Source organism: Ranitomeya imitator, chromosome 1 (assembly GCF_032444005.1).
Source record: "Ranitomeya imitator isolate aRanImi1 chromosome 1, aRanImi1.pri, whole genome shotgun sequence".
Lineage (NCBI taxonomy): Eukaryota > Metazoa > Chordata > Amphibia > Anura > Dendrobatidae > Ranitomeya > Ranitomeya imitator.
The window spans coordinates 29880118-29905652 of NC_091282.1; the positions used below are offsets into that span (position 1 = coordinate 29880118).

Here is a 25535-nt window from a genome sequence, read left to right on the forward strand (position 1 = left end):
TATATATATATATATATATATATATATATATATATATATATATATATATATATATATATTATAGTGTGTATATATATATATATATATATATACATATTTTTATTATTATTTATTTGTTATTACTTATGGTGACATTTTCTTGATGTAATGAACAACTCTAATCTCACTGGACCTGTTAAAGATTTTCCAAGTTTAAAAAAAAAAAAAAAAAAAGTTGTCCAAAACCAGAAATTGTTCTAAAAGAATAAAAGAACCAATATTCACTTACGCTTCCGTGTTCCCCGTCGGATCCGCCGGGGTTTTGACAAATAGTATACCGTAAGTTTTTTTTTTTACTATTATTTTAGAACAGTTTTTGCCATTGAGCAGCTTTTTGACAACCCCGGACGCATCTTTATCTGTAAGACTTTGCCTTTTCATTAACATTTATTTGATACTAAACTATGTTCCGTCTGTTGCTTTGTGCCGCCTCGTCCATGTAGAACGGGTAAGTTCCGCATTTTACTCCTTGTATTATTGTTTATTGCAGAATGTTAGTAAATCCGGTTGTCGGTCGGGGGTCATTTTGATTTTTTAGCTTAAGATCAATGGGGATCTCTCTCCTGATCAACTGATTGAGGGGATCCCTTCACTGTTTGCTGGGCACAGCGCCTGCATTGTGTAGTGGCTGTACCTGGTATTGCAGCTCAGCAGAGCAATGTGTGCCCCCTATTGAGCCTCTACGTGGCTTGAACGTATGCGCGACACTTCCTCCCCTTCGTTTGATCTTGGGGGGGAAATGTCAGGATCTAGGCCCCCATCAATCAAAACAGTAGCTACAACATATCAAAAAAAAGTTTAAAAAAAGTTAATTTATCCATTAAAATAATTGTCCACTTCTTATAATGGAAATACTAAAAAAAAATACTTTCCTACCGGACCCCCGTCCCCCTTCCGTATTTTTGTTGGTGTCCCCTGTCTAGAACCTTGTCTATAGGTTGGCTCTGGTATTGCATCTCCACCCAACCGAAGTGCATGGGATTAAGCTGCAATACCAGACACAACCTGTAAGCAGGGGTGGTGCTGATTATTATATTTTTTGATTATTATAGAAAGCCTTATATGATAATTTTCTCTTACACAGCCAACTTCTGATGACATATTTGGGTCAGATATTTTTTCTTCAAATTCCGGGGGAAATCCTGAAGCGGCCTCGCCTGTAGCTCTTCCAGCTCCTCCGAGCGTAGTACAGCCCAATCCTCTGGATCTTTTCAATAAAACCGGTCTGTCCACCATTCCGGCCATGGGAAGTCCCGGTGAGTGGGGAACGTTGGGTGGTCAGGTATCATAGGTTAAATATGAGAGAACCTCGAAGAAACCTTATGCAATCCAGTTGACACGATGAACTCAAGAAGGTCTACTTGACCTGGTGGCCCGTGTCATGGCTGGATCTGGTGTTTGTGGTAGGACCAGGGTGCCTTCCACTCATGGACCTGGCAAATCTTACATTTATGACCTTTATGGAAATACTTTTTAGCATGGTGAACCCACTGATCTTTTTTTTCCTTACATGACCAACCTTTACAGTTTTGAGGGGTTGTCCAAGATTTGTGCCATTTTGGAAAAACACCTTCGTAGGAAAATGAAGAAGAAGCCTTTCACCCTGTCCTCTTCATCTTCCATTAATTTCCCGGGGAGTGACATAACCACGGCCAATGACCATGACGGTCCATTAATGGATAGTGGTAGCCAATCTTGGCTTGACCCAAGATGACGGTGCCATACCATGATCGTCCGTCATTGACGTGTGAGAAGCTAACCTCACTCTTCAAAGATCTGAGGTCACACCACCAAGAAGCTAACCTCACTCTTCAAAGATCTGAGGTCACACCACCAAGAAGCTAACCTCACTATTCAAAGATCTGAGGTCACACCACCAAGAAGCTAACCTCACTCTTCAAAGATCATAAAAAAGGACCAATGATTGTCGTTTTAAAGACTTCTGGACTTAGGAGTCCAGTGGGCGATCTTCTTCTGTGATTGACAGCTGGATCCATATGCACATTCATACAAAGAGCTGTCAAATATTAGGACCGAAGCCCAAAATGAGCAAGCGTTTTATACATTTTCTTTTTACTCAGTGGTTAATTGGACAAAAACATACTTTAACAGATCTAAGGTGGACCCCAACTTCTCAATGGTCCCCTTAGCCTACCATCAACTACATAGATCAATTCATGGAAGATGGTAGCTTATTTTGGAACATATCGATCCCCAATATATCAATATCAAACCTAAGTTCTAGAAATAACCCCTTAAAAATAATTTTATCGCAAGTTATTTGTTACTGCACCCAGTGATCAACTCTGATCGAATCCGAAAGCAACTGTTGGATTTCCCTGCAGTGCCACCACAGGAGAAATAAAGTATTACATATTCCTTTCCTGTGGGTTTTGGAGGGCAGACATAAATTAAAAAAAAGTTTTAATTATTATTTTTTTCTCTCTCAGGCTCTCTGCCCATGACTTCACCCCAGACTCAGCAGTGGAATCCGCAGCCTTTGATTTATGGTCAAGCACCAGCTACAATTGCCAACCCTACTTTGGCGGCACAAAATGGCTACAACCAAGCAAATGTTTTCTCGGCTCCATCGGGGATGGCGTCCTGGAGCCAGACGTCACAGTTTATAGTTCCTCCACCAGTACCAAACCCCCCAATGTGGAATCAGCCAGTACCAACATGGAACCAACAGACAACCAACCCCTTCCAAATTAACATGTTTCCAGCTAGTCCGCCAACTCTACTCAACTCAACTCCGGGATTAATCCAGTCAGGTCCTGGTTTACACATTCCTCCACAACTACCGCCAAGACCAGCACCGACGAAGGAATCGCCTAAAAAGGAAAGTGATGCTTTTACTGCTCTGGATCCATTGGGAGAGAAGGAAAGGAAGAATGTAAAAGATATGTTCAAAGACTATCAGTTGGCCAAGCCACCTGCCGTGCCGGCGAGGCGCGGGGAACAGCAGAATAACTCTATAAGCACCTCTGGAGCTTTTTCCAATTATTTTAACAGTAAAGTTGGAATTCCCCAAGAAAGTGCGGACCACGATGACTTTGACATTGGTCAACTATCTTCTAAGATTAATGGTAACTTGATATTTTGTTTTTAGGCTCTATACACCATAGGCATTTACCCTTACCCTGCAGCTCAATGTGTCACTTGCAGTTTCTTAGCTTGTCTCTAGCTTGAATGACAAGAGATGATAAAATCTTTTATAATTCAAATTCTCCATGTTCGACTCATTTTCCCATATATTAGCAGTTCATTTATTTGCAGTGAATCACAGTATTTCAAAGCTTCCAAAAACCCTGAAAAGATGCGTGTAACACTTTGAAAAGGGTTGGATACAGTCCTAGAGACTTTTTAATACAATTACAGCTTTAGAATGTTATAGTGACCTGACCCATATGTTCTTTAAAAAAAAAAAAAATTTACAAACCAGTCCAAAAATTATCCCTTTTTACTAATTTGTAATGTTATAGTGACCTGACCCAAATGTTCTTTTTTTTTAATAAAAAAAATTACAAAGCAGTCCAAAAATTATCCCTTTTTACTAATTTGTAATGTTATAGTGACCTGACCCAAATGTTCTTTAAAAAAAAAAAAAAAAAGGCAGTCCAAAAATTATCCCTTTTTACTAATTTGTAATGTTATAGTGACCTGACCCAAGTGTTCTTTTTTTTAAAATAAATAAATAAATTACAAAGCAGTCCAAAAATTATCCCTTTTTACTAATTTGTAATGTTAGTGACCTGACCCAAATATTCTTTAAAAAAAAAAAAATTAATTACAAAGCAGTCCAAAAATTATCCCTTGTTACTAATTTGTAATGTTATAGTGACCTGACCCAAATGTTCTTTTAAAAAAAAAAAAATTACAAAGCAGTCGAAAAATTATCCCGTTTTACTAATTTGCAATGTTATAGTGACCTGACCCAAATGTTCTTTTAAAAATAAATAAATAAATAAATAAATTACAAAGCAGTCCAAATATTATCCCTTTTTACTAATTTGTGATCAGGCAAACTGACCTGTGCAGAACACTTAATCTGATGGTGCCGTTGTCAGAGGTAACATCATTCTGCTGTGACTGAGATGAATCATGTGCCATATATTCCATAACACTCTTTTCTTCCTTCTCACTAATACGATTGCAAGAAGCAAAGGAGGACAGTTGTGGCCTGTTGTAGGACTACTGCCTGGGTGGCCGGAGGCCATGGTCATTGTGCTTCTGCTACAGTTAGCGGCTTCCAAATTCTTACTAGCGTGTGTATGTGTGTGTGTGTATATATATATATATATATTTTTTTTTTTTTTCTTTTTTTTTTTCTTTTACACCCCCCGTCCTTTCACATTTTTCTTGTACCATACATTTTGTGCAACACTTATAACATAACTTAATGAACATTTCACAATCTTTTCCACCCCATTCTTGCCAAAAAAGTGTGTAACATGAAATGTTAGTTACGCGTAGTGAAGGCGAAAAGTGGCAGAAAACAACAGTATAGCTATGGTGTATATGGTATATATTTATTTATTTTTTATTTCACGCTCCTTTCCCAAAATGGATATAACTGAAACATGAAATGATAAGTTGGCACGTTCCTCCAGAGAAGAAAATGCTGCAGAAGGCCAGAGTATAGGTGTGACATGTATAGCTTTCAAGTTGGACTTTTACAGCAGATACGCAAAAATGCAAAAACAAATTATTTCTTCCAACATGCACATTTTGTGAGATAGACACTCACAGAGGTCTGGATTGTGGGGAATTTTCTTTTGTATATGTAAAAAAAAATTATTATTCCCCAGTCGCAAAAATTGTTGAACAAGAAATGCAAAAATTTGTCACTTGAGACAAGCAAACACACCGTTTGTAACATTAATTTCCAACTTTTTTCTGTAGAAAATATTGCACTGTCTAGCTTATCCTTTATAGTGCATTTAATATGAAGAAAAAAATATCATTATTTGCTGTGAGTGGTAACATCAGTAAGGTTAAAGCAGTTCACAGACCGGCTCACACAGAGCTTACAGTGACCTGCGGCAGCCACATTCTCATGCTAAGCTCAGTGTGTTCCGGCCTTTGTGGTGAGTGGTCAGATGACTGATGTCACTGCTCACCACGCAATCCAGATGTAGCAGAGTTGGGGATCATCGTGGGAGTTCCGCTGATGTTGCTCTTCACACAGTCTGTATTCTGCTGCTATATTTGTAGGCTATATCCTCCTGATGCTGCTATCCTGCATGTGCAACCTGTATACTGCTGATACTACTGCGCACAAAACTTATTTTCTGTTGTTGCTGCCTTTATACAGTCTGTATCATGCTGCTACAGTATATGTGTAACCTATACTCTGTTGCTCTACAAGTAACCTATATTCTGCTGATGTGTCATACACACTACCTGTAATTACTGGATGTATATGCAGCCTGTATTCTGCTGATGTCAGACATTCATAGCTGTGTGCTATACATGCAGCCTGTATTCTGCTGATGCCAGTCATTCATAGCTGTATGCTATACATGCAGCCTGTATTCTGCTGATGTCAGACATTCATAGCTGTATGCTATATATGCAACCTGTATTCTGCTGATGTCAGACATTCATAGCTGTATGCTATACATGCAGCCTGTATTCTGCTGATGTCAGACATTCATAGCTGTATGCTATATATGCAGCCTGTATTCTGCTGATGCCAGTCATTCATAGCTGTATGCTATACATGCAGCCTGTATTCTGCTGATGTCAGACATTCATAGCTGTATGCTATATATGCAACCTGTATTCTGCTGATGCCAGTCATTCATAGCTGTATGCCATATATGCAGCCTGTATTCTGCTGATACCAGACATTCATAGCTGTATGCTATACATGCAGCCTGTATTCTGCTGATGTCAGACATTCATGGCTGTGTGCTATACATGCAGCCTGTATTCTGCTGATGTCAGACATTCATGGCTGTGTGCTATACATGCAGCCTGTATTCTGCTGATGTCAGACATTCATGGCTGTGTGCTATACATGCAGCCTGTATTCTGCTGATGTCAGACATTCATAGATGTATGCTATATATGCAGCCTGTATTCTGCTGATACCAGTCATTCATAGCTGTATTCTATATATGCAGCCTGTATTCTGCTGATGCCAGTCATTCATAGCTGTATGCTATACATGCAGCCTGTATTCTGCTGATGTCAGACATTCATAGCTGTATGCTATATATGCAGCCTGTATTCTGCTGATGTCAGTCATTCATAGCTGTATGCTATATATGCAACCTGTATTCTGCTGATGTCAGTCATTCATAGCTGTGTGCTATACATGCAGCCTGTATTCTGCTGATGTCAGTCATTCATGGCTGTATGCTATACACGCAGCCTGTATTCTGCTGATGTCAGACATTCATAGCTGTATGCTATACACGCAGCCTGTATTCTGCTGATACCAGACATTCATAGCTGTATGCTATACACGCAGCCTGTATTCTGCTGATATCAGACATTCATGGCTGTATGCTATACACGCAGCCTGTATTCTGCTGATGTCAGACATTCATAGCTGTATGCTATACACGCAGCCTGTATTCTGCTGATACCAGACATTCATAGCTGTATGCTATACATGCAGCCTGTATTCTGCTGATGTCAGACATTCATAGCTGTATGCTATACATGCAGCCTGTATTCTGCTGATGTCAGTCATTCATAGCTGTATGCTATACATGCAGCCTGTATTCTGCTGATACCAGACATTCATAGCTGTATGCTATACATGCAGCCTGTATTCTGCTGATGTCAGACATTCATAGATGTATGCTATACATGCAGCCTGTATTCTGCTGATGCCAGTCATTCATAGCTGTATGCTATACATGCAACCTGTATTCTGCTGATGCCAGACATTCATAGCTGTATGCTATACATGCAGCCTGTATTCTGCTGATGTCAGACTTTCATAGCTGTGTGCTATATATGCAGCCTGTATTCTGCTGATGTCAGACATTCATAGCTGTATGCTATACATGCAGCCTGTATTCTGCTGATGTCAGACATTCATAGATGTGTGCTATACATGCAGCCTGTATTCTGCTGATGTCAGACATTCATAGCTGTGTGCTATACATGCAGCCTGTATTCTGCTGATGCCAGTCATTCATAGCTGTATGCTATACATGCAGCCTGTATTCTGCTGATGTCAGACATTCATAGCTGTATGCTATACATGCAGCCTGTATTCTGCTGATGCCAGTCATTCATAGCTGTATGCTATACATGCAGCCTGTATTCTGCTGATGTCAGTCATTCATAGCTGTATGCTATACATGCAGCCTGTATTCTGTTGATGTCAGTCATTCATAGCTGTATGCTATACATGCAACCTGTATTCTGCTGATGTCAGACATTCATAGCTGTATGCTATACATGCAGCCTGTATTCTGCTGATGTCAGACATTCATAGCTGTATGCTATATATGCAGCCTGTATTCTGCTGATGCCAGTCATTCATAGCTGTATGCTATACATGCAGCCTGTATTCTGCTGATGCCAGGCATTCATAGCTGTATGCTATACATGCAGCCTGTATTCTGCTGATGTCAGACATTCATAGCTGTATGCTATATATGCAGCCTGTATTCTGCTGATGTCAGACATTCATAGCTGTGTGCTATACATGCAGCCTGTATTCTGCTGATGTCAGACATTCATAGATGTGTGCTATACATGCAGCCTGTATTCTGCTGATGTCAGACATTCATAGCTGTATGCTATACATGCAGCCTGTATTCTGCTGATGCCATTTATTCATAGCTGTATGCTATACATGCAGCCTGTATTCTGCTGATGTCAGACACTCATAGCTGTATGCTATATATGCAGCCTGTATTCTGCTGATGTCAGACATTCATAGCTGTATGCTATACATGCAGCCTGTATTCTGCTGATGCCATTTATTCATAGCTGTATGCTATACATGCAGCCTGTATTTTGCTGATGTCAGACACTCATAGCTGTATGCTATACATGCAGCCTGTATTCTGCTGATGTCAGACACTCATAGCTGTATGCTATACATGCAGCCTGTATTCTGCTGATGCCAGACATTCATAGCTGTATGCTATACATGCAGCCTGTATTCTGCTGATGTCAGACACTCATAGCTGTATGCTATACATGCAGCCTGCATTCTGACGATGCCAGTCATTCATAGATGTATGCTATACATGCAGCCTTTATTCTGATGATGCTGTCTTGCAGTCTGTATTCTGCTGCTATATGTGTAGACTGTATTCTGCGGATGTTGCCATACACACAGTGTACTCTACTGACACTCCTGTATTTGGCGGTGCTATCATACACCTTTACCCTTTATGTTGCTATTTCTGCTATAATTGTAGCCTGTATTCTGCAGATACAATGACTTTAATGTCTGTGCGATGATTTCTGTTCTCCTTTCTTTCTGTGTTATTGATATTTTATTGCCAAATGTTCTTGCTTACTAGAACCACCAAACGCAGCCCCTCGAGTGCTTTCTCTGCCGGTCGCCAAGTCCACGGATGGGCTGTTCGAAGCCCCATTTGGATCGGGCTCATTTGGCGCTCCTCTGCAAAACTCTGTAAGTAACTTTCATCGTTTTACCCCTTCAAAATCCGTATTCCACTGCGAAGTTAATGGAGTTCTAGACCGCAAACGCTCTAATAATAACCTCCGCTGACATCCTTAAAGGGGTTGTCCACTTTGTCCCCATGCGTTGCGATCTCCAGTAATCTGGGATAACCAGACAGCAAGTGTGTCATTTACCTGAAGACACAAAAGAGAATGGTAAAACCAAAAACACTCAGTTTGAAAAAATGTTTGCAGTAATCCGCAAGTGCTAGTAAAAGATGTAAATAACAGGGTATTTGGTTGATACGTTTTTTGCAAAAAATGTATACTAAGCTGCTCTACCAATCTTCACGGTATACCCTTATCAGAGCAGTCCTAACTAATGTATGCAATCCCTATCTGATGTATTTAAAAACCTGATCATCTGTATATTACCTGTGTGAACAGGGTTCAGAGAGGAAAAATCCATGTGTGCATACAGGACAGAACAGCTTTTGTGCAGCTAGCCCAAGAGGAGTGGTGGAACTCCCCAGTCTTGTAGACACAAGAGTCATTTACCTGCAGCGCCTCCGGAGGATGAATTGAGTATTACATGTTGTTTTGAAATAAAGGACTGTCTGTATTAAAAAAAAATAGCAATCCAAACAGCAAGGAGTTAATGTGATGTGTGCCCTGCATTCCGTCCAACCCAGGGTTTCGCCCTTTTGGCTTCTTCTGGGGCATCTAGGCATTCACTCCCAAGAAAATGGCAGCATTTATCCTTCTTTCCTATCACACAACCCCGGCATCTGTAAGAAAATGAAAAATAATAGATCATCAAAACTATAATCCTTGAAAAAAAAAAAACACTTTAGAAGATGCTAGAAAGTTATGAATCAATATAGAGATAAAATTAAGATTTGTCCCATAATCGTTTCAATTGAAAATTCACACTTTGCTATTCTAACCTAGTATTAGTGAGTTCATACAAGTTATTAGGAAAAAAAAAAACATTTATGCAATTGTGTCCTCCGTTTCTCCCGATCACATGGTCGGTTTTCACCAATCAGCTAGACCATGTGATCGGGAGAAAGAGAGTAGTGGAACAGTGCTGTAATCCTAGAACCATGTTTTCTTCTCTGAAAACCAGTATAAATTTTCGTGTGATGTTTATGCCCCTGAAGAAGCCAAAAGGGCGAAACCCAGTAATACACTAGTTTGGCTGCACTTGCCAATATAGAAACAGGATTGTGCATTAGTAATTTGCCCCAATGTGAACATCTCCTTGTGCGTGTAACCTAATATTGATCTCCCTTTTTATTTCTGGATCTATGATAAAATACAGATGTATCAGAGCCGTAGTTGTCATTTTACTATTTGGGCGGCATTATAGTTTTACTGTCAGTATTGAGACCATTCAAGTTATGCTTCATACAAAATCTTTTCTCTCGTAGACCTTCACAGCGCATCCCATAAAGGCTTCTGATCCATTTGGGGACCCATTTGGAAATCCATTTGCTTAGGAATATATGTCTAATGTCTGTTGTAAGTAATCCATTCATCTACTTTTCCCCAAAATGGAGTTAAATCCTCCTAATGTCATCCTCTGACCCCCACCAACCTGCTAGATAGGGGTCCCGGCCATCTACAGACAGAGCACCGGAGCCCCCTGAATGCTGCGCTGAGGCTTTCACTGTGTCAGGAATTCCCAGTGAACGAGATGTCCAAACCTTAAATCAGCAGATGTCGTGTATATATATATATATATATATATATATATATATATATATATATATATATATACTGGATATTGTCACGTATCAGCAGACAAAGCCAGAGCCTTTGGAAAGCAAATACATTATCTATGCAATGTATGTAAATTATACTGCCATGGTGGATACATTTAGAATACTACTATACAGTACACATAAATAATATGACCATACACTACAAATAATTCTAATACAGTACACATAAATATTACCATATAGTACAAATAAATAACACTGTCATACTGTGTACATAAATATGTCCATACTGTACAAATAAATATCACTGTCATACAGTACACATAAATAAGACCATACAATACAAATAACTGTCATACAGTATACATTAATATGACCATACAGTACAAATAAATATCACTGTCATACAGTACACATAAATATGACCATACATTACAAATAACTGTAATACAGTATACATAAATATGACCATACAGTACAAATAAATGCCATACTATATAGTATAAATAACACTGTCATGCTGTATATATAAATAATATGACCATACAGTACAAATAAATATCACTGTCATACGGTACACATAAATATGATGTTTTTCTTTGCCTATAAATATGACCATACAGTACAAATAAATAACACTGTCATACTTTATACATTATTATTATTGTTATTATTACTACAGATATCACTTACAGTAATCAAACTAACAATCACACACCGATACAGAGGGGAGAGGACCCTGTCCTTGCGGACTTACATTTTACGGGATAATGGGGAAGAGACGGAAGGTCGGGGGTGCAGCAGGGGTGGAGAGGCGACAGCTCGGGTGGTTGGTGAGGCGGCAGCTCGGGTGGTGGTGAGGCGGCAGCTCGGGTGGTTGGTGAGGCGGCAGCTCGGGTGGTTGGTGAGGCGGCAGCTCGGGTGGTGGTGAGGCGGCAGCTCGGGTGGTTGGTGAGGCGGCAGCTCGGGTGGTTGGTGAGGCGGCAGCTCTGGTGGTGGTGAGGTGGCAGCAGCTCTGGTGGTTGGTGAGGCGGCAGCTCGGGTGGTTGGTGAGGCGGCAGCTCGGGTGGTGGTGAGGCGGCAGAACGGTTATTGCAGGCTGTTGGCTTTCTTGAAGAGATGCGTTTTCAGGTTCTGTCTGAAGGATCCGAGGGTGGTGGATAGTCGGACGTGTTGAGGCATGGAATTCGAGAGATCCGGGGATATTCAGGAGAAATCTTGGAGGCGGTTGTGTGAGGAACGAATAAGTGTGGAGGAGAGTAGGAGGTCTTGGGAGGATCGGAGATTACGTGAGGGAAGATCGTGGGAGATTAGTTCAGAGATATAGGGAGGGGACAGGTTGTGGATGGCTTTGCAGATCAGTGTTAGTAGTTTGAACTGGATTCGTTGGGGAATTGGGAGCCAGTAGAGGGATTTGCAGTGGGGAGAAGCAGGGGAGTAGGGAGGAGAGAGGTGGATTACACGGACAGCAGAGTTGAGGACGGACTGGAGAGGTGCAATACAGTTAGCGGGGAGGCCACAGAGGAGGGTGTTGCAGTAGTCGAGGCGGGAGATGATGAGGGCATGCACAAGAGTTTTGGTAGATTGTGGGCTGAGGAAGGGACGGATTCTGGCAATATTTTTGAGTTGGAGGCGACAGGAGGTGGCAAGAGATTGGACATGCGGTTTGAAGGACAAGGCAGAGTCGAGAGTTACTACGAGGCAGCGGATTTCACGTGTGGGAGAGAGCGTGATGCCGTTTACCATAATAGATAGATCAGGTAGGGGGGATACGTGAGATGGAGGGAAGATGATGAGTTCAGTTTTGTCTACATTGAGTTTTAGGAAGCGAGAGGTGAAGAAGGAGGATATGGCTGATAGACACTCCGGGATTCTGGACAGCAGAGAGGTGACATCTGGGCCAGGGAGGTAGATCTGAGTGTCGTCCGCATACAAGTGGTATTGGAAGCCATGGGACTTTATGAATTGTCCTAGGCCAAGGGTATAGATGGAAAAAAGTAGGGGCCCTAGGACAGAGCCCTGTGGGACTCCAACAGAGAGAGGGCGGGATAAGGAGGTGGTGTGGGAGTGGGAAACGCTAAATGTGCAGTCGGAAAGGTATGAGGCGATCCAGGACAGGGCGAGGTCTTTGATGCCAAGGGAAGAAAGAATCTGTAGCAGTAGGCAGTGATCGACTGTGTTGAAGGCAGTGGACAGGTCAAGAAGGAGGAGGATGGAGAACTGTCTGTTAGCTTTGGCTGTAAGTCATTAGTAATTTTGGTCAGGGCAGTTTCGGTGGAGTGGTGGGGGGCGGAAGCCAGATTGGAGGTTGTCAAGGAGAGAGTTAGATGAGAGGTGGGAGGAAAGTTGAGCATGGACATGCTGCTCAAGGAGTTTGGAAGCCAACGGGAGCAGTGATATGGGGCGGTAGCTGGGCATAGCAGTTGGGTCAAGGGTTGTTTTTTTGAGGATGGGTGTGATGGTGGCATGTTTGAAGGCAGAGGTGAAGGTACCAGAAGATAGCGATAGGTTGAAGAGATGGGTTAGGGCTGGAATGAACGTGTTAGTGAGGTTGAGGAGCAGGTGGGAGGGGATGGGGTCGAGTGCACAGGTGGTGAAGTGTGATTTGGAAAGGAGGTGAGTAAGTTCTCCTTCAGTGATGTTGGAGAGGGAGGTTATTAGGGAAGGGCAGAGGTCTGGTATATGGAGTGGTTGGGGTGATGGATAAGTAAAGGTTTGCCTTGTTTGGTCGATCTTGTTTTTGAAGTAAGTGGTAAAGTCCTCAGCAGAGATGAGGGGAGTTGGGGGTGGCAGTGGTGGGCGGAGGAGAGAGTTAAATGTGCTGAACAGTTGTTTTGGGTTGTAGGATAATGAAGATACAAGGTTGGTGAAATAGGTCTGTTTAGCAGAGGTGATGGCTGATTTGAAGGGAAGTGTGGCTTGTTTGAAAGCAGTGAAGTCGTCTGGCAGGTGATAAATAATGACCCTACATTACAAAAAATAAGTCATACTCAATACATAAATAACATGGCCATACAGTTATCATTAATATTGCTGCGATACAGTGCACATGTTCACTCTCTAGTAGCTCTAGGGGGGGCTATTAATTTGATGAGTGATTCATGTGCATTGTATGCAGCGGTATTATTTAAGTGTAATCTAAAGCAGTGTTATTTATGTGTATGGCAGCACTATTTATGTGTACTATATGTACTATACTGTTATCTATGGGAATTGTGTGGTGACCTTATTTATGTATACTGTATTGCAGCGCTATTTAACAATGCCATACTATACACATACATAAGATAAAACCATATAGAACACATAAAACATGCTGTCGTACAGTACACATAAATAATACTGCCAAAAAGAATTTGTAAATAATGCTGCAATACTGTACAAACAAATAATGCTGTTGTGCAGTACACATATACCATATAATAAACATAGCTAGCGCTGCAATAAAATACACATAAACAATGCTTACATATAGTACACATAAATACCAACACAGTACTCATAAATAATGCTATTATACATATGCAAACAAATGGGGGCGCAAAATTGGTTGTGGGATTTTACAGAAGATGCAGCAAAATGACAACAAGGCCATTAGCTGGGATCATATGTTTTAATAAAAATTTATACCTACCAAGCCTCTCACCGGTCCCTGCTGCCGCAGTTCTGCCTCCTTTTTTTTTTTGTTCTCCTTTTTGCTCCGACACCAGTCTCCTTTTTCCTCTTGACCTCGATGTGCGTTCTGATATCGCGACCCCATGACGTGCGTCGTCCATGCATCATCACGTCAGAACGAGCGCCGAGTCCTAAGCAGCAGTCGAATCAGAATTTTAGCATTTCCCAAAAATAGTTAACGAGGGAGGACATTGTAGTAGTAATCAAGTGTCAGAAGATGATTGCAGTTTCTCCCGTACAATGATGAGGACCGTGGTGACGTAATATTTTTTTTCTTTCTCTTTACATTATAGCTATGGAAAGAGCGGACGGCACAGGAGCAGGGGATCATCTCACCGGTGTCGCTGGCGCCGGCTGATGTCGGCACACTCACTCCGCGGCTGATTGTCATTACTATTTTTTTTTATATACAAAGAGAAGAATTGGAAACCAAATGAAATCCACTGTGCTGCCTCCATCCTCCTTGCTTGCAGTGATTTGCACCCCCAATTGGTGGTTTCCATCCCATCATATCACACATCTTTGCGGAATCCATCTTTTTTTCTACTTTTTTGCACTCGCCCCCTTCCTATAGTAGCCGACATTTCGGGGTGGGGGGGGCATTTACCCCTATACCATTCCTGTCCTCTGCTCAGAATCGATCCTGGATCTCCAAATTTCAGGCAGGGTTTACATTAGACCTCTCGCTTTTTCGAAATCCAGGACCGTTGGGTATAGATGTGTAGATATTTTACCAGACCCTTCGATATCACTGCTCCAGTCCCAAAGTGACCGGCACTGTTCATTCAGATGGGCCCTTTTTTTTAATATCCATAATCGGCCTCAGGTTCTGACCCAATCGGGAGTCTAATGACCCAAAATATCCGCATCAATGGGGGTCAGGATAAGATTAGAAGAAAAAAAATGTTCTGCTTTTTACTCCCGAAACAGCGCCGTCTTAATTCATGATTGTGTCTGATCAGAATGTGAAGCTGCAATACCGAGAACAGCCATTAAAAAAAAAGGTGGCGCTGTTTTTTGGGGAAAAAAAAAATCTGACTTTCTTGTCATTTAAAAAAAAAAAACTCTTGGAGGAGTTCTAATGAGTAAGTAAAATGTTTGTGCCAAAGCAGGATGAAATATAGTCATGTACTTGATAGACCACTCCTTTGCCAAATAGTACATTACAGGGGGGGTTCCCTTGTTCAGACCCCTCATCAAACCAAAGTGAAGGTCTTCTACAAAGAAGAACGTTGAGAGAACGCACAGAGAGAACGTTGATTTTAATCAGAATGCTGTAATACTCAGTTTGTCCTCCGGAGGCACTGCAGGGAAATGAGTCACTTCTACCATAGATTCTTCCATCGATTACAACCGATCGCTGGAGGTTCAACTGATCTTCCAAAAAATGGATAGTCCTTATGGTTAACCCTAAGTAGAAAATAACTTTAGAAACAATTCTGTGGTCGTTTTTGTTACTTTTTTTTTTTTTTTAATTATTCACATCTTAAAAAAAAAAAATTTAATTTTGTTTTCCAACCCGGAACATTCTTCACCAATAAGTCCTTTGCTCACCACCCGACAACAAGTCTGGATTTTGGAAAACGTGGACTATTCCGAAAGTTCTTTTTTTTTGTAATCCGACGGAATAAATATTTGATACAAAAAAAAAATTCTATGGGTTTAACTGTAAAAGCTCCCGCGGGCGCGGAATGTTCCGGATTTCTTCAGCAGTGACTTCGGCTTCTCCCAACAAACCAAACTCCACATAGGGAATATTTTTTTGGATCTTTTTTTTTTTTGCTTTTTCTCGTCTTGTAGTTGATCTGGTATCAGCTCGGAGATGCGACCGAGGAGAAGTTTTTAAAACAAAAAAAAAACAAAAAAAAACTTTATAACCTGAACTCTTTCGCGATGAACTGGAATGAATAAATTACCAATAAATCTCAAATATCTCGATATAAATATATACACTTTAGTAAACTGGAATTGAATCGCTGGAGATGATTTTTTCCGGCCGGGTCTCGCGACCCTCCGCATTTATTCTTCCTATCAATGCACTTTTTCTTTTTTTCTTGTAAGCGAAAACAATCGATGATTTCTGGATACATTTATAGTTTTCTAATCTTTCTTTAATCTTTGCCCTGTCTGTATAAACTCAAATTGTGCGCCTTATATAATGTATTAAAACAGAGAGATCTATATTGATTTTGTTTCTGCATTGTGATCCATTGTGTATCCAAAAAATATTGCGTTCAAATAGCTCAATTTTCCGGGGGGGAAAAAAAAAACAAATATTACACACTGCATGATATATGTTGTGTTGGAAGTTGTAGATTCGTTATTGTTATTCGAAAAATATTTCAATGGCGTTGCTAAAATATGGGCACGTGGGATAGAATCAATACTGCGGAAAGTAATCGATATGCCTTAATGCCCGGAGTACAGGAACTGATTCCCCTATGACGGCAACAATGGCCCGATGATAGTCCTAATACCCCCCATAGATGCCAACATTGCCCCCAATGCTTGCCATAATTCCTCCTATGTTCTACAAATCTCACTGTATGTCAGGCACAATGCCCCATAATGAATTTAATGCACCCAGAGCAGTCGCGGTGCCCCCAGGATAATCACAGTGGATTTAATTCCCACGATACCTCCATGCTTTCCGTAATTCCCGCTGTGACAACCAAATTTCACTTTTACTTCATCAACAAAGCACCATGACAGCTACAATGCGCCCACAGCAGTCACAATGCACCGTGACTACCATAGTGCCCCTATGCCTGTCAAAATACCCTCATCACTGAGATAATGTCCCTCAAGCCAGCCACAATACCCCCATGACTATCACATTATTATCAATGTTCCTCTACCAGTCATAATTCCCCCTGTGACAACCAAATTTCACTCTATGTCATCCACAAAGCACCATGACAGCTACAATGCCCCCACAACAGTCACAATGCCCAATGACTACCATAGTGCCCCTATGTATTTCAAAATACTACCATCGCTGAGACAATGTCCTTCAACCCAGCCACAGTATCTCCAAGACTATCACATTATTATCAATGTTCCTCTACCAGTCATAATTCCCCCTGTGACAACCAAATTTCACTCTATGTCATCCACAAAGCACCATGACAGCTACAATGCCCCCACAACAGTCACAGTGCGCCGTGACTACCATAGTGCCCCTATTCCTGTCAAAATACCCTCATCACTGAGATAATGTCCCTCAAGCCAGCCACAATACCCCCATGACTATCACATTATTATCAATGTTCCTCTACCAGTCATAATTCCCCCTGTGACAACCAAATTTCACTCTACGTCATCCACAAAGCACCATGACAGCTACAATGCCCCCACAGCAGTCACAATGCCCAATGACTACCATAGTGCCCCTATGTCTTTCAAAATACTACCATCGCTGAGACAATGTCCTTCAAGCCAGCCACAGTATCTCCATGACTATCACATTATCATTAATGCCCATCTACCAGTCAAAATTCCCCTCCTATAATGAAATGCCCCCCTATGACAGCCACCTTGTCCTTGGGGCAATCACAATACTCCCTTGGAAACCATAGGGTTCCTATTCCAGGCACATAGCAGCCACAATGTCTTATGCCAGCCCTGATGCCCCTATGACTACCATAGTGTGTCCTTTGCCAGCTATAATTGCCCCATAACATCCAGATTTCACCCTATGAGAGCCACAAAGCCGTCAGGACAATACAGATGTCCACAGAAAGCCACGGTGCCCCTGTTTGGGCTATAACTCCATGGCATCTACAATGACCCTCCTGCCTGCCACAATATGCCCGCGACTGCTCAACGCCTCCTAAGCTAGCTTACATCACCCCATGACAAATTTCTTCTTCTAAGAACAAGACCCAAAATGGCCCAATGCCCCCAACATCGTACACAACCTCCTTTATTCTTTTGAAATTCCCCTTTTTCCTCGGCCCAGTGAGCGCTCCAACGCCTCCTCTATGGGGTATATTGCCCTCCATGATGTCTGTATACAGGTGGCAATGTGAAGAGATGTCCTTCTGTTACCTAGTGGGTGCTCCAACGTCTCTGCTGTTGATGGGGTGCTCCGTGTGGCTGCTGGGGATGCCGAGTGTCTGTGTTATTCAGTGGGTGCTGTGGGGCTTCTGCTAGTCCCGTGCATGCAATCATGCAATACTACCTATGGGTGTTGCACTACGTTAATGGATACATTGATGGAAATACACTCCTATCTTTTTCTTTACAGAAATATCCCTATATTAGATGTCAGGATGAAAACCCAATGTGTGTTTCGCCATTAAATTGGCTTCTTCAGGGGGTAAATTGTTGAATTAAATTTTCAGGAATAATATACAATTCATCCTTCACTCCTTAAAATGAAGGAGTCTTGTGCAGCCTGTAGAATTCACCACCAGCTATTACCATATAGAATTTATCCCAATATTTCCTTCTCCTTCCTCCTTTGTTGGATACATTGGCATTGAAGGGGTTTAAGTAAAACAATGGCTGAACGAGCAAAAATTAGAGGACATCATTCAGTTTAGGAGACTGTTATGCAATACTAACCCCCCCTACTATGTACCAATGCTCAGATTGGAGAGATGTCCTCACTGACATTACTACATTCTAGTGGACACACATTTAATAATACAAACCGCTAAGACCCTTGTTGGTCTACTACTACATGGAAATTAAGTTTTGGTCCTTAAATGGATTTTTTTACACTCATAACTGATCACGGACGGTCCCACCGATCAAGAAAACATGTGTTTAACCTGTACTCCATCAGTCCTACAGAGCTTGAATAGTGTCATGATTGATCAATGTCTCCTGGGATGATCCTTGTTCTCTCGATCGGTGGGGGTCCAAAGTGGTCCTAAGCCCTACGATCAGATACATGAAACATATCCTGTCCGTAAGTGTAGGGTTAAACCCTACGTGTTTTTTCTGTGCTCCTTCTTGAGACTGAAAACTCTATAATTGATACACTTTATTGATCAATAAATAATCCCCCCCCCCTTCCCCCTCCAACTTCGACTTTTATCATCACATCAATTCAGAAATTTATGTGAAAGGGTAATTGTACTTTCAGGTAACTGTTCAGAATAAGCTGTCCTATGTGTACATGAGGAATAACACTGTTTCTGGCCATTACGTTACTTGTATTATGCATTTTTCAGCAGTTTCCCACCCCCGGCAGAATTTATCTCTAATCTGTTGTCGTCTCTGAGCTAGCGGGTGGAAACTAGTGGCTATGATGTCTCACATGCACAGCACATACAGACATGAGTGATTCCTGCTCTCCTGTCTGTGAGTAGCACATGTTCAGATGCAGCATGGACATTATACAACAGTACTGAGCAGTGTAGCTGTGAATCTGCAAAGAGTTGGTAAAAAGTTTTTCGGTGCCTCAACACATACAGCCGTACTGAGCAGTGTAGCTGTGAATCTGTAAAAAGCCGGTAAAAAGTTTTTCTGTGCCTTAACACATACAGCCGTACTGAGCAGTATAGCTGTGAATCTGTAAAGAGTTGGAAACAAGTTTTTCTTTCTGTGTCTCCGTAGGTGAGTTTCACCCTAGTCCACACAGTAAACCAAAAGTACAAAAATTGATTTATTTGGAAAAGAGCGACATTTCAGCAATCTGGATAAATTTGCCACTTCTTTGACTTTCCATACGTGAAATTTATGCATAATTTATGCTAATTTCTGCTGTAAATTTATCAGGCCATTCAAGACCCCTTTAGCTAAAACCACTAACGTCTTAGGAAAACAGGCAAGATTGTTACAAATTAGAACAAAAATGTCATCAATGAGGCGCGCACCAGAATTTGCAACCTTTTCCCAGCACAATTCTGACATAATGCTCCCAAAAACTTTCCACCTCCCCGAGTATAATCCTTGCATGGGCAATGTCACTACTACATAAAGAAGCAAATTCGGAGCTTTCACCTGGCACACATCTTGAGGAAGAGGCATGTGCACAAAATTCAAGGCAGGATGGTGTCAGCCACTATTAAACTTGATATTCGCCCCCTTGGCATTTTTTGTGTTTTGCAACGTCACAACCTGAAATTTCACTGTTTTTTTGAGGGTTTGCATCAGTGAACATTTTGGTTTTCTTTTTATTGTGGAGCAAACAACAAATAGGACAAAATAACTGAAAACTTTGGTGTGCATAACTATACGCCTAAAGTCAGTACTTTGTAGAGCCTCCATTTGCTGCAATTACAGCTGCAAGTCTCAATGAGTTTTCCACATCTTGCTACAGGGATTTTTGCCTATTTCTCAACACAAAACTGCTCCAGCTCCTTCAAGTTCGATGGTTTCCTCTGGTGAACAGCAATCTTCACACCTGACCACAGATTATCAATTGGATTAAGGTCTGGGCTTTGACTAGGCCTCGCCAAAACATTTACACACTTCCACTTAAACCATTGTTGCGTTAGCAGTATGCTTTGGGTCATTGTCTTGTTGGAAGGTGAACCTCCGTCCCAGTCTCAAATAACTGACAGACTGAAACAGGTTTTGATCAAGAATATCCCTGTATTTCGCACCATCCATCTTCCCCTTGACTCTGACCATTTTATCTGTCCCTGCTGCTGAAAAATATTCCCTTAGCATGAATGTGCCAATACCATGTTTCACTGTGGGGATGGTGTTTGTGGAGTCAGCGATTGCCCTGGTCTGCTAGCCGAAACCACATGGACCAGGGATCATCCCACCGAACAGCTGCTCTCCTTTTACCATGTGCATAACGCTACTCGGACAACACAAGGTGAGGGTAGAACAGTGTGGCAATAGTTTATTGAACCACAAAACAGGCAGATAACACATAGAACAGTCCCAGCAAAATAACAGATCACAGAGTCTCACCCTTCTGCTGTGATAAGAACAGCTGTGACTTCAGAGCTTCCATGGCTGACTACCCCACCTGCGGCAAGATGACAGTCCATTGAGGTACAAGGACAGTTGACCGGAGGATCACAACCAGGCTTCTCCGAACATCTCCATGGAGCCAGGCAACCAGTGGGTCCCATTCCTAGCTCCCACAAATGTATCCATGGGGCTCAGGTGACTGGTGGGTCCAAATCCTGATTACCCCAAATGTATCCATTGATTCACGATGGTCAATGGAGCAGATATGTATTCTTCCAGCCAGGGCCGTGGTCCCCTAATCTGGCATCCTGTAGAATGACAAATCTGTCCCTCGTGATGGAGCCATAATGTCTTGGCATCTGTCCTGGTAATTTAAATCTCTTGGATGTCTGGAGGTATCTGTGATCTTACAGGGGCATATAACCTCTTTATAGTTCATGACTGTCCTTCATCCAGCATTCACAGGTAAAGGGGAAGAATGGTGACGAGATCAACTCGCATTGTTTGATTATGTAATCTATTTGCATAGTTTTTCCGCCTCTATTTGGTAAGTCAACAAACTGCTGGCCTGGACAATGTCTAATCAACATATCAGCAAACATCACTGGTCATCCAGGATAACAGTACAGAACATTGCATCAAATGTCAACTTACAAGTCAATATTACAGGTTTATACAAACAAAAGTCTGTGTTTTCTTGAACAACCATAAAATGAAACACATAAATTCAAAAGTCAACATATAGACAAGCCTATTCCTCCCGGCTTGCTGAAAATAGACATCTGGTTAATTAAGCTAAAATGCTGTGTTGTCACATTGTTCTTTGGGTGATGAGCTGTGTTGGTTTGGCGCCAGATATAGCATTTACCTTGGTGGCCAAAAAGTAAATTTTTGGTCTCATCTGACCACAGCACTTTCCTCCATTCATTTTGGGAGTCTCCCACATGTCTTTTGGCAAACTTAAAACAAGCTGTTATGGTTCACGGGGAGGATACCTTTATCATCCCCACCACTCACACCAATTTGTCATGAACCAGGGTTGTTTGGTTGCCCCTGGTTCTTTCTGAAGGAGATTTATCTATATCCCACTTCCCAGTTCCGGTTTGGAACTTGCAGCTCTCTGGCGCCCCCTTATCATCAGGTCAGACTGGGTACTTCACCTAGGATAATTAGGAGCCAGAAAGGCTGCTTTACTTTGTACTTTCTAATGGGCACACTGCAGCAAGGGCGATATAACTACTCCCACTCAGGCGGGAACAATAATTATCAATGCTGCCAGTCGCTGCAATTACTCCCAAAACGCCCAGGACAAATCCGCTGCTACCAACTCTAATTTCTTAATTATTAACTGGTCCGGAGCCAACCCAGATTAGTAGCGTCATTCACTTCAGAGGAGGTGACAGTTTGTTATAGAGCAAGGAGAGACAAGCTAGTAATTTTATATTTTACAGAGGTATAAAAAATATATTATAAAGAAAACAAATATCATATGTGCAATACAATTTACAAATAAAATGGGATTAAAGTTAAAAAACACTTACATTTCGTTATGTCATATCATCTTATGGCTGACTGTGCTGTGGGGGAAGGGCGAGCATATATCCAGATGCATCACGTATAGCAGCTAGACCCCAGACAAAGACATGTGAAGATTGCTGCTTCACTCACTTATTTCCTAGCCTAAAACCCAGGCACTCCCCTTGTGGTGACCTCCCTTAGAGGCTGAAACCTCCCCTTTACTTAGAGTTATGGCAACCATTTTTATGCCTAGCTCGCTGTATGAATCTCGTTTATGAAAGACATAATGATCAGGATGTGCCCCATATCAGGGGGATTCTTTTACATGTAAACACAATGTAATTACATGACCCGCTTACGGAGAAACCCGCTCTTTGCACTCGGGTTCAGCTTCTAGCGATTTCAGGGAGTTAGAGATCCCTCGATGGACATCCGGAATATATAATTCTTATGTCTCTAGAATCTCTGATCAGTGCCAACAGACATAACCTTCAGAGAACAATAGCATTTCATGCTTTCTGTACCAGTTTTAACCAGTACCAGGTATTAGGGGGAATGAAGAGGGTAGGGAGACTTGTCTGTCACAGCATAGAGCCATATAAATTCACACACAGGCAGAGAAAACTGGGGGTGTCAAATCTGCAGCGGTGTCTGTCCTCCGCTCTTGGATGTAGCAGAGCTCAGTGTGCGAGATAATAGACAATCAAATACCTCATGTTCCTGACATGAGCCTTACAATTTTAGTGTGAAAGTAAAAGTTTTTCCTGCCCACTATTCCATAAAGGTCACCTATATGGCATGTACAGCTTATTGTGGTCGTATGGACAGATATTCCAGTCTCTGCTTCGAAACTCTGCAGCTCCTTCAAGGTTACCTCTGGTCTCTGTGCTGCCTCTCTGATTAATGCCCTCCTTGCCCGGGCTGAGAGTTTCGGTGGGTGCCTCTTTCTTGACAGGTTTGTTATGGTGCCATGTTCTTTCCATTTGATGATAGTGGATTTGATGGTGCTCTGGGGGATCATCAGAGATTGGGATATTGTTAATAACCCATCCCTGACTTGTACTTCTAAACAACTTTGTCCCTGACATGTTTTGAGATATCCCTGGTCTTTATGGTGTTGTTTGGAGATCTCCTTGATCTTCATGGTGTTGTTTGGAGATCTCCTTGGTCTTCATGGTGTTGTTTGGAGCTCTCCTTGGTCTTCATGGTGTTGGTTGAAGATCTCCTTGGTCTTCATGGTGTTGTTTAGAAATCTCCATGGTCTTCATGGTGTTGTTTGGAGATCTCCTTGGTCTTCATGGTGTTGTTTGGAGATCTCCTTGATCTTCATGGTGTTGTTTGGAGATCTCCTTGGTCTTCATGGTGTTGTTTGGAGCTCTCCTTGGTCTTCATGGTGTTGGTTGAAGATCTCCTTGGTCTTCATGGTGTTGTTTAGAAATCTCCATGGTCTTCATGGTGTTGTTTGAAGATCTCCTTGGTCTTCATGGTGTTGGTTGAAGATCTCCTTGGTCTTCTTAGTGTTGTTTGGAGATCTTCTTGGTCTTCATGGTGTTGTTTGAAGATCTCCTTGGTCTTCATGGTGTTGTTTAGAGATCTCCTTGGTCTTCATGATGTTGTTTAGAGATCTCCTTGGTCTTCATGGTGTTGTTTAGAGATCTCCTTGGTCTTCATGATGTTGTTTAGAGATCTCCTTGGTCTTCATGGTGTTGATTAGAGATCTCCTTGGTCTTCATGATGTTGTTTAGAGATCTCCTTGGTCTTAATGGTGTTGTTTAGAGATCTCCTTTTTCTTCATGGTGTTGTTTAGAGATCTCCTTGGTCTTCATGGTGGTGTTTGGATATCTCATTGGTCTTCATTGTGTTTTGGAGATCTCATTGGTCTTCATGGTGTTTGGTTAGTGGAGCCTCTTGTTAATGTGTTGAAGCCTCAGTGGCCTTTCAGAAAAGGTAAAGTGTATATACCGACATACATGTCACTAAGCATAGGACATATGAAGGAAATTGCTTGCACCAGAAATTTTTATGGGCTTCTAAAGGGATTAATACATGTTAATTTTTAGTTATTTGATTCAATAAATTAAATTTATGCCTATATTTTTCTCACTTCACCAACTTAGACTATTTGGTGCTGATTCATCACACACAAATCTGATTACAGAAATATTTACACACAAGTTGTAATCTAACAAAATAGGTTAAAAAGTCAAAGGGGGTGAATACTTTTGCAGCCCACTGTAGTATGTCCAGTGTGCACTTATATAGGATACATGGAGTAAAGTGAGATTATTTCCCAACATCTAGTTTGTCCCTCATTACAAAACATATCTTGGTTTGGTTTTCTCTATCAGGCAGGATTTATTGGGGACACAGGTTACACACCAGGGGCAATAGGGCCAGATGTTATACAAAAACATGAGTTCAATGACTTAAGAAGTGTGACACGATACCTTTTTCTATATAAAGGTATGTTATATACAGTGGGTGAAATAAATATTGAACACATCATCAGTTTTATAAGTAAATCTTTTTCTAAATGTGCTATTGACATGAAATTCTCACCAGATGTCGGTAACACGCCATCCACACCGACAAATAAATCATCATAAATATCCATAAATTATGTGTAATCATGAAAAATGACACAGGGAAAAAGTATTGAAATGTAATTAGTACTTGACACAAAAGCCTTTGTTGGTGATGAAGCATCAAGACGCCTCCTGTATAGAGAAACTAGTCGCAGGCATTGCTCAGGTGTGATTTTGGCCCCTTCTTCCACACAAACACTCTTGACATCCCGTGGTTCTTTCTATGAACTCTTTCGCTCCTTCCATACATTTTCTATTGGATTCAGGTCCGGTGATCGGCTCGGCCATTGTAGCAGATTTATTTTCTTTCTCTGAAACCAATTGAGAGTTTCCTTGGCTGTGTGTTTGGGATCATTGCCTTGCTGAAATGTCCAAACTCATTTCATCTTCATCATCCTGGTAGATTTTATCAAGAATATCGCGTTACATTTGTGCATTCATCCTTCCTTCAATTATATGAAGTTTGCCAGTGCCATATGCCGAAAAACAGACCCACATCATG

The 25535-nt window shown here is 41.5% G+C and overlaps 1 protein-coding gene across 2 annotated transcripts in view; it reads left to right on the forward strand.

Annotated features, from left to right (window-relative positions):
- Positions 1 to 16235, forward strand: part of DAB2 (DAB adaptor protein 2) — a 123004-nt gene extending 106769 nt beyond the window's left edge. For both annotated transcript variants that reach the window (XM_069745916.1, XM_069745917.1), the window contains 5 exons: positions 1124 to 1295; positions 2490 to 3128; positions 8544 to 8656; positions 10080 to 10170; positions 14342 to 16235. In XM_069745916.1, coding sequence (XP_069602017.1) covers positions 1124 to 1295; positions 2490 to 3128; positions 8544 to 8656; positions 10080 to 10148 — 993 coding nt within the window. In that variant the 3' untranslated portion in view covers positions 10149 to 10170; positions 14342 to 16235. The remainder of the gene's footprint in view (positions 1 to 1123; positions 1296 to 2489; positions 3129 to 8543; positions 8657 to 10079; positions 10171 to 14341) is intronic.
- The last annotated feature ends 9300 nt before the right edge of the window (positions 16236 to 25535 follow it).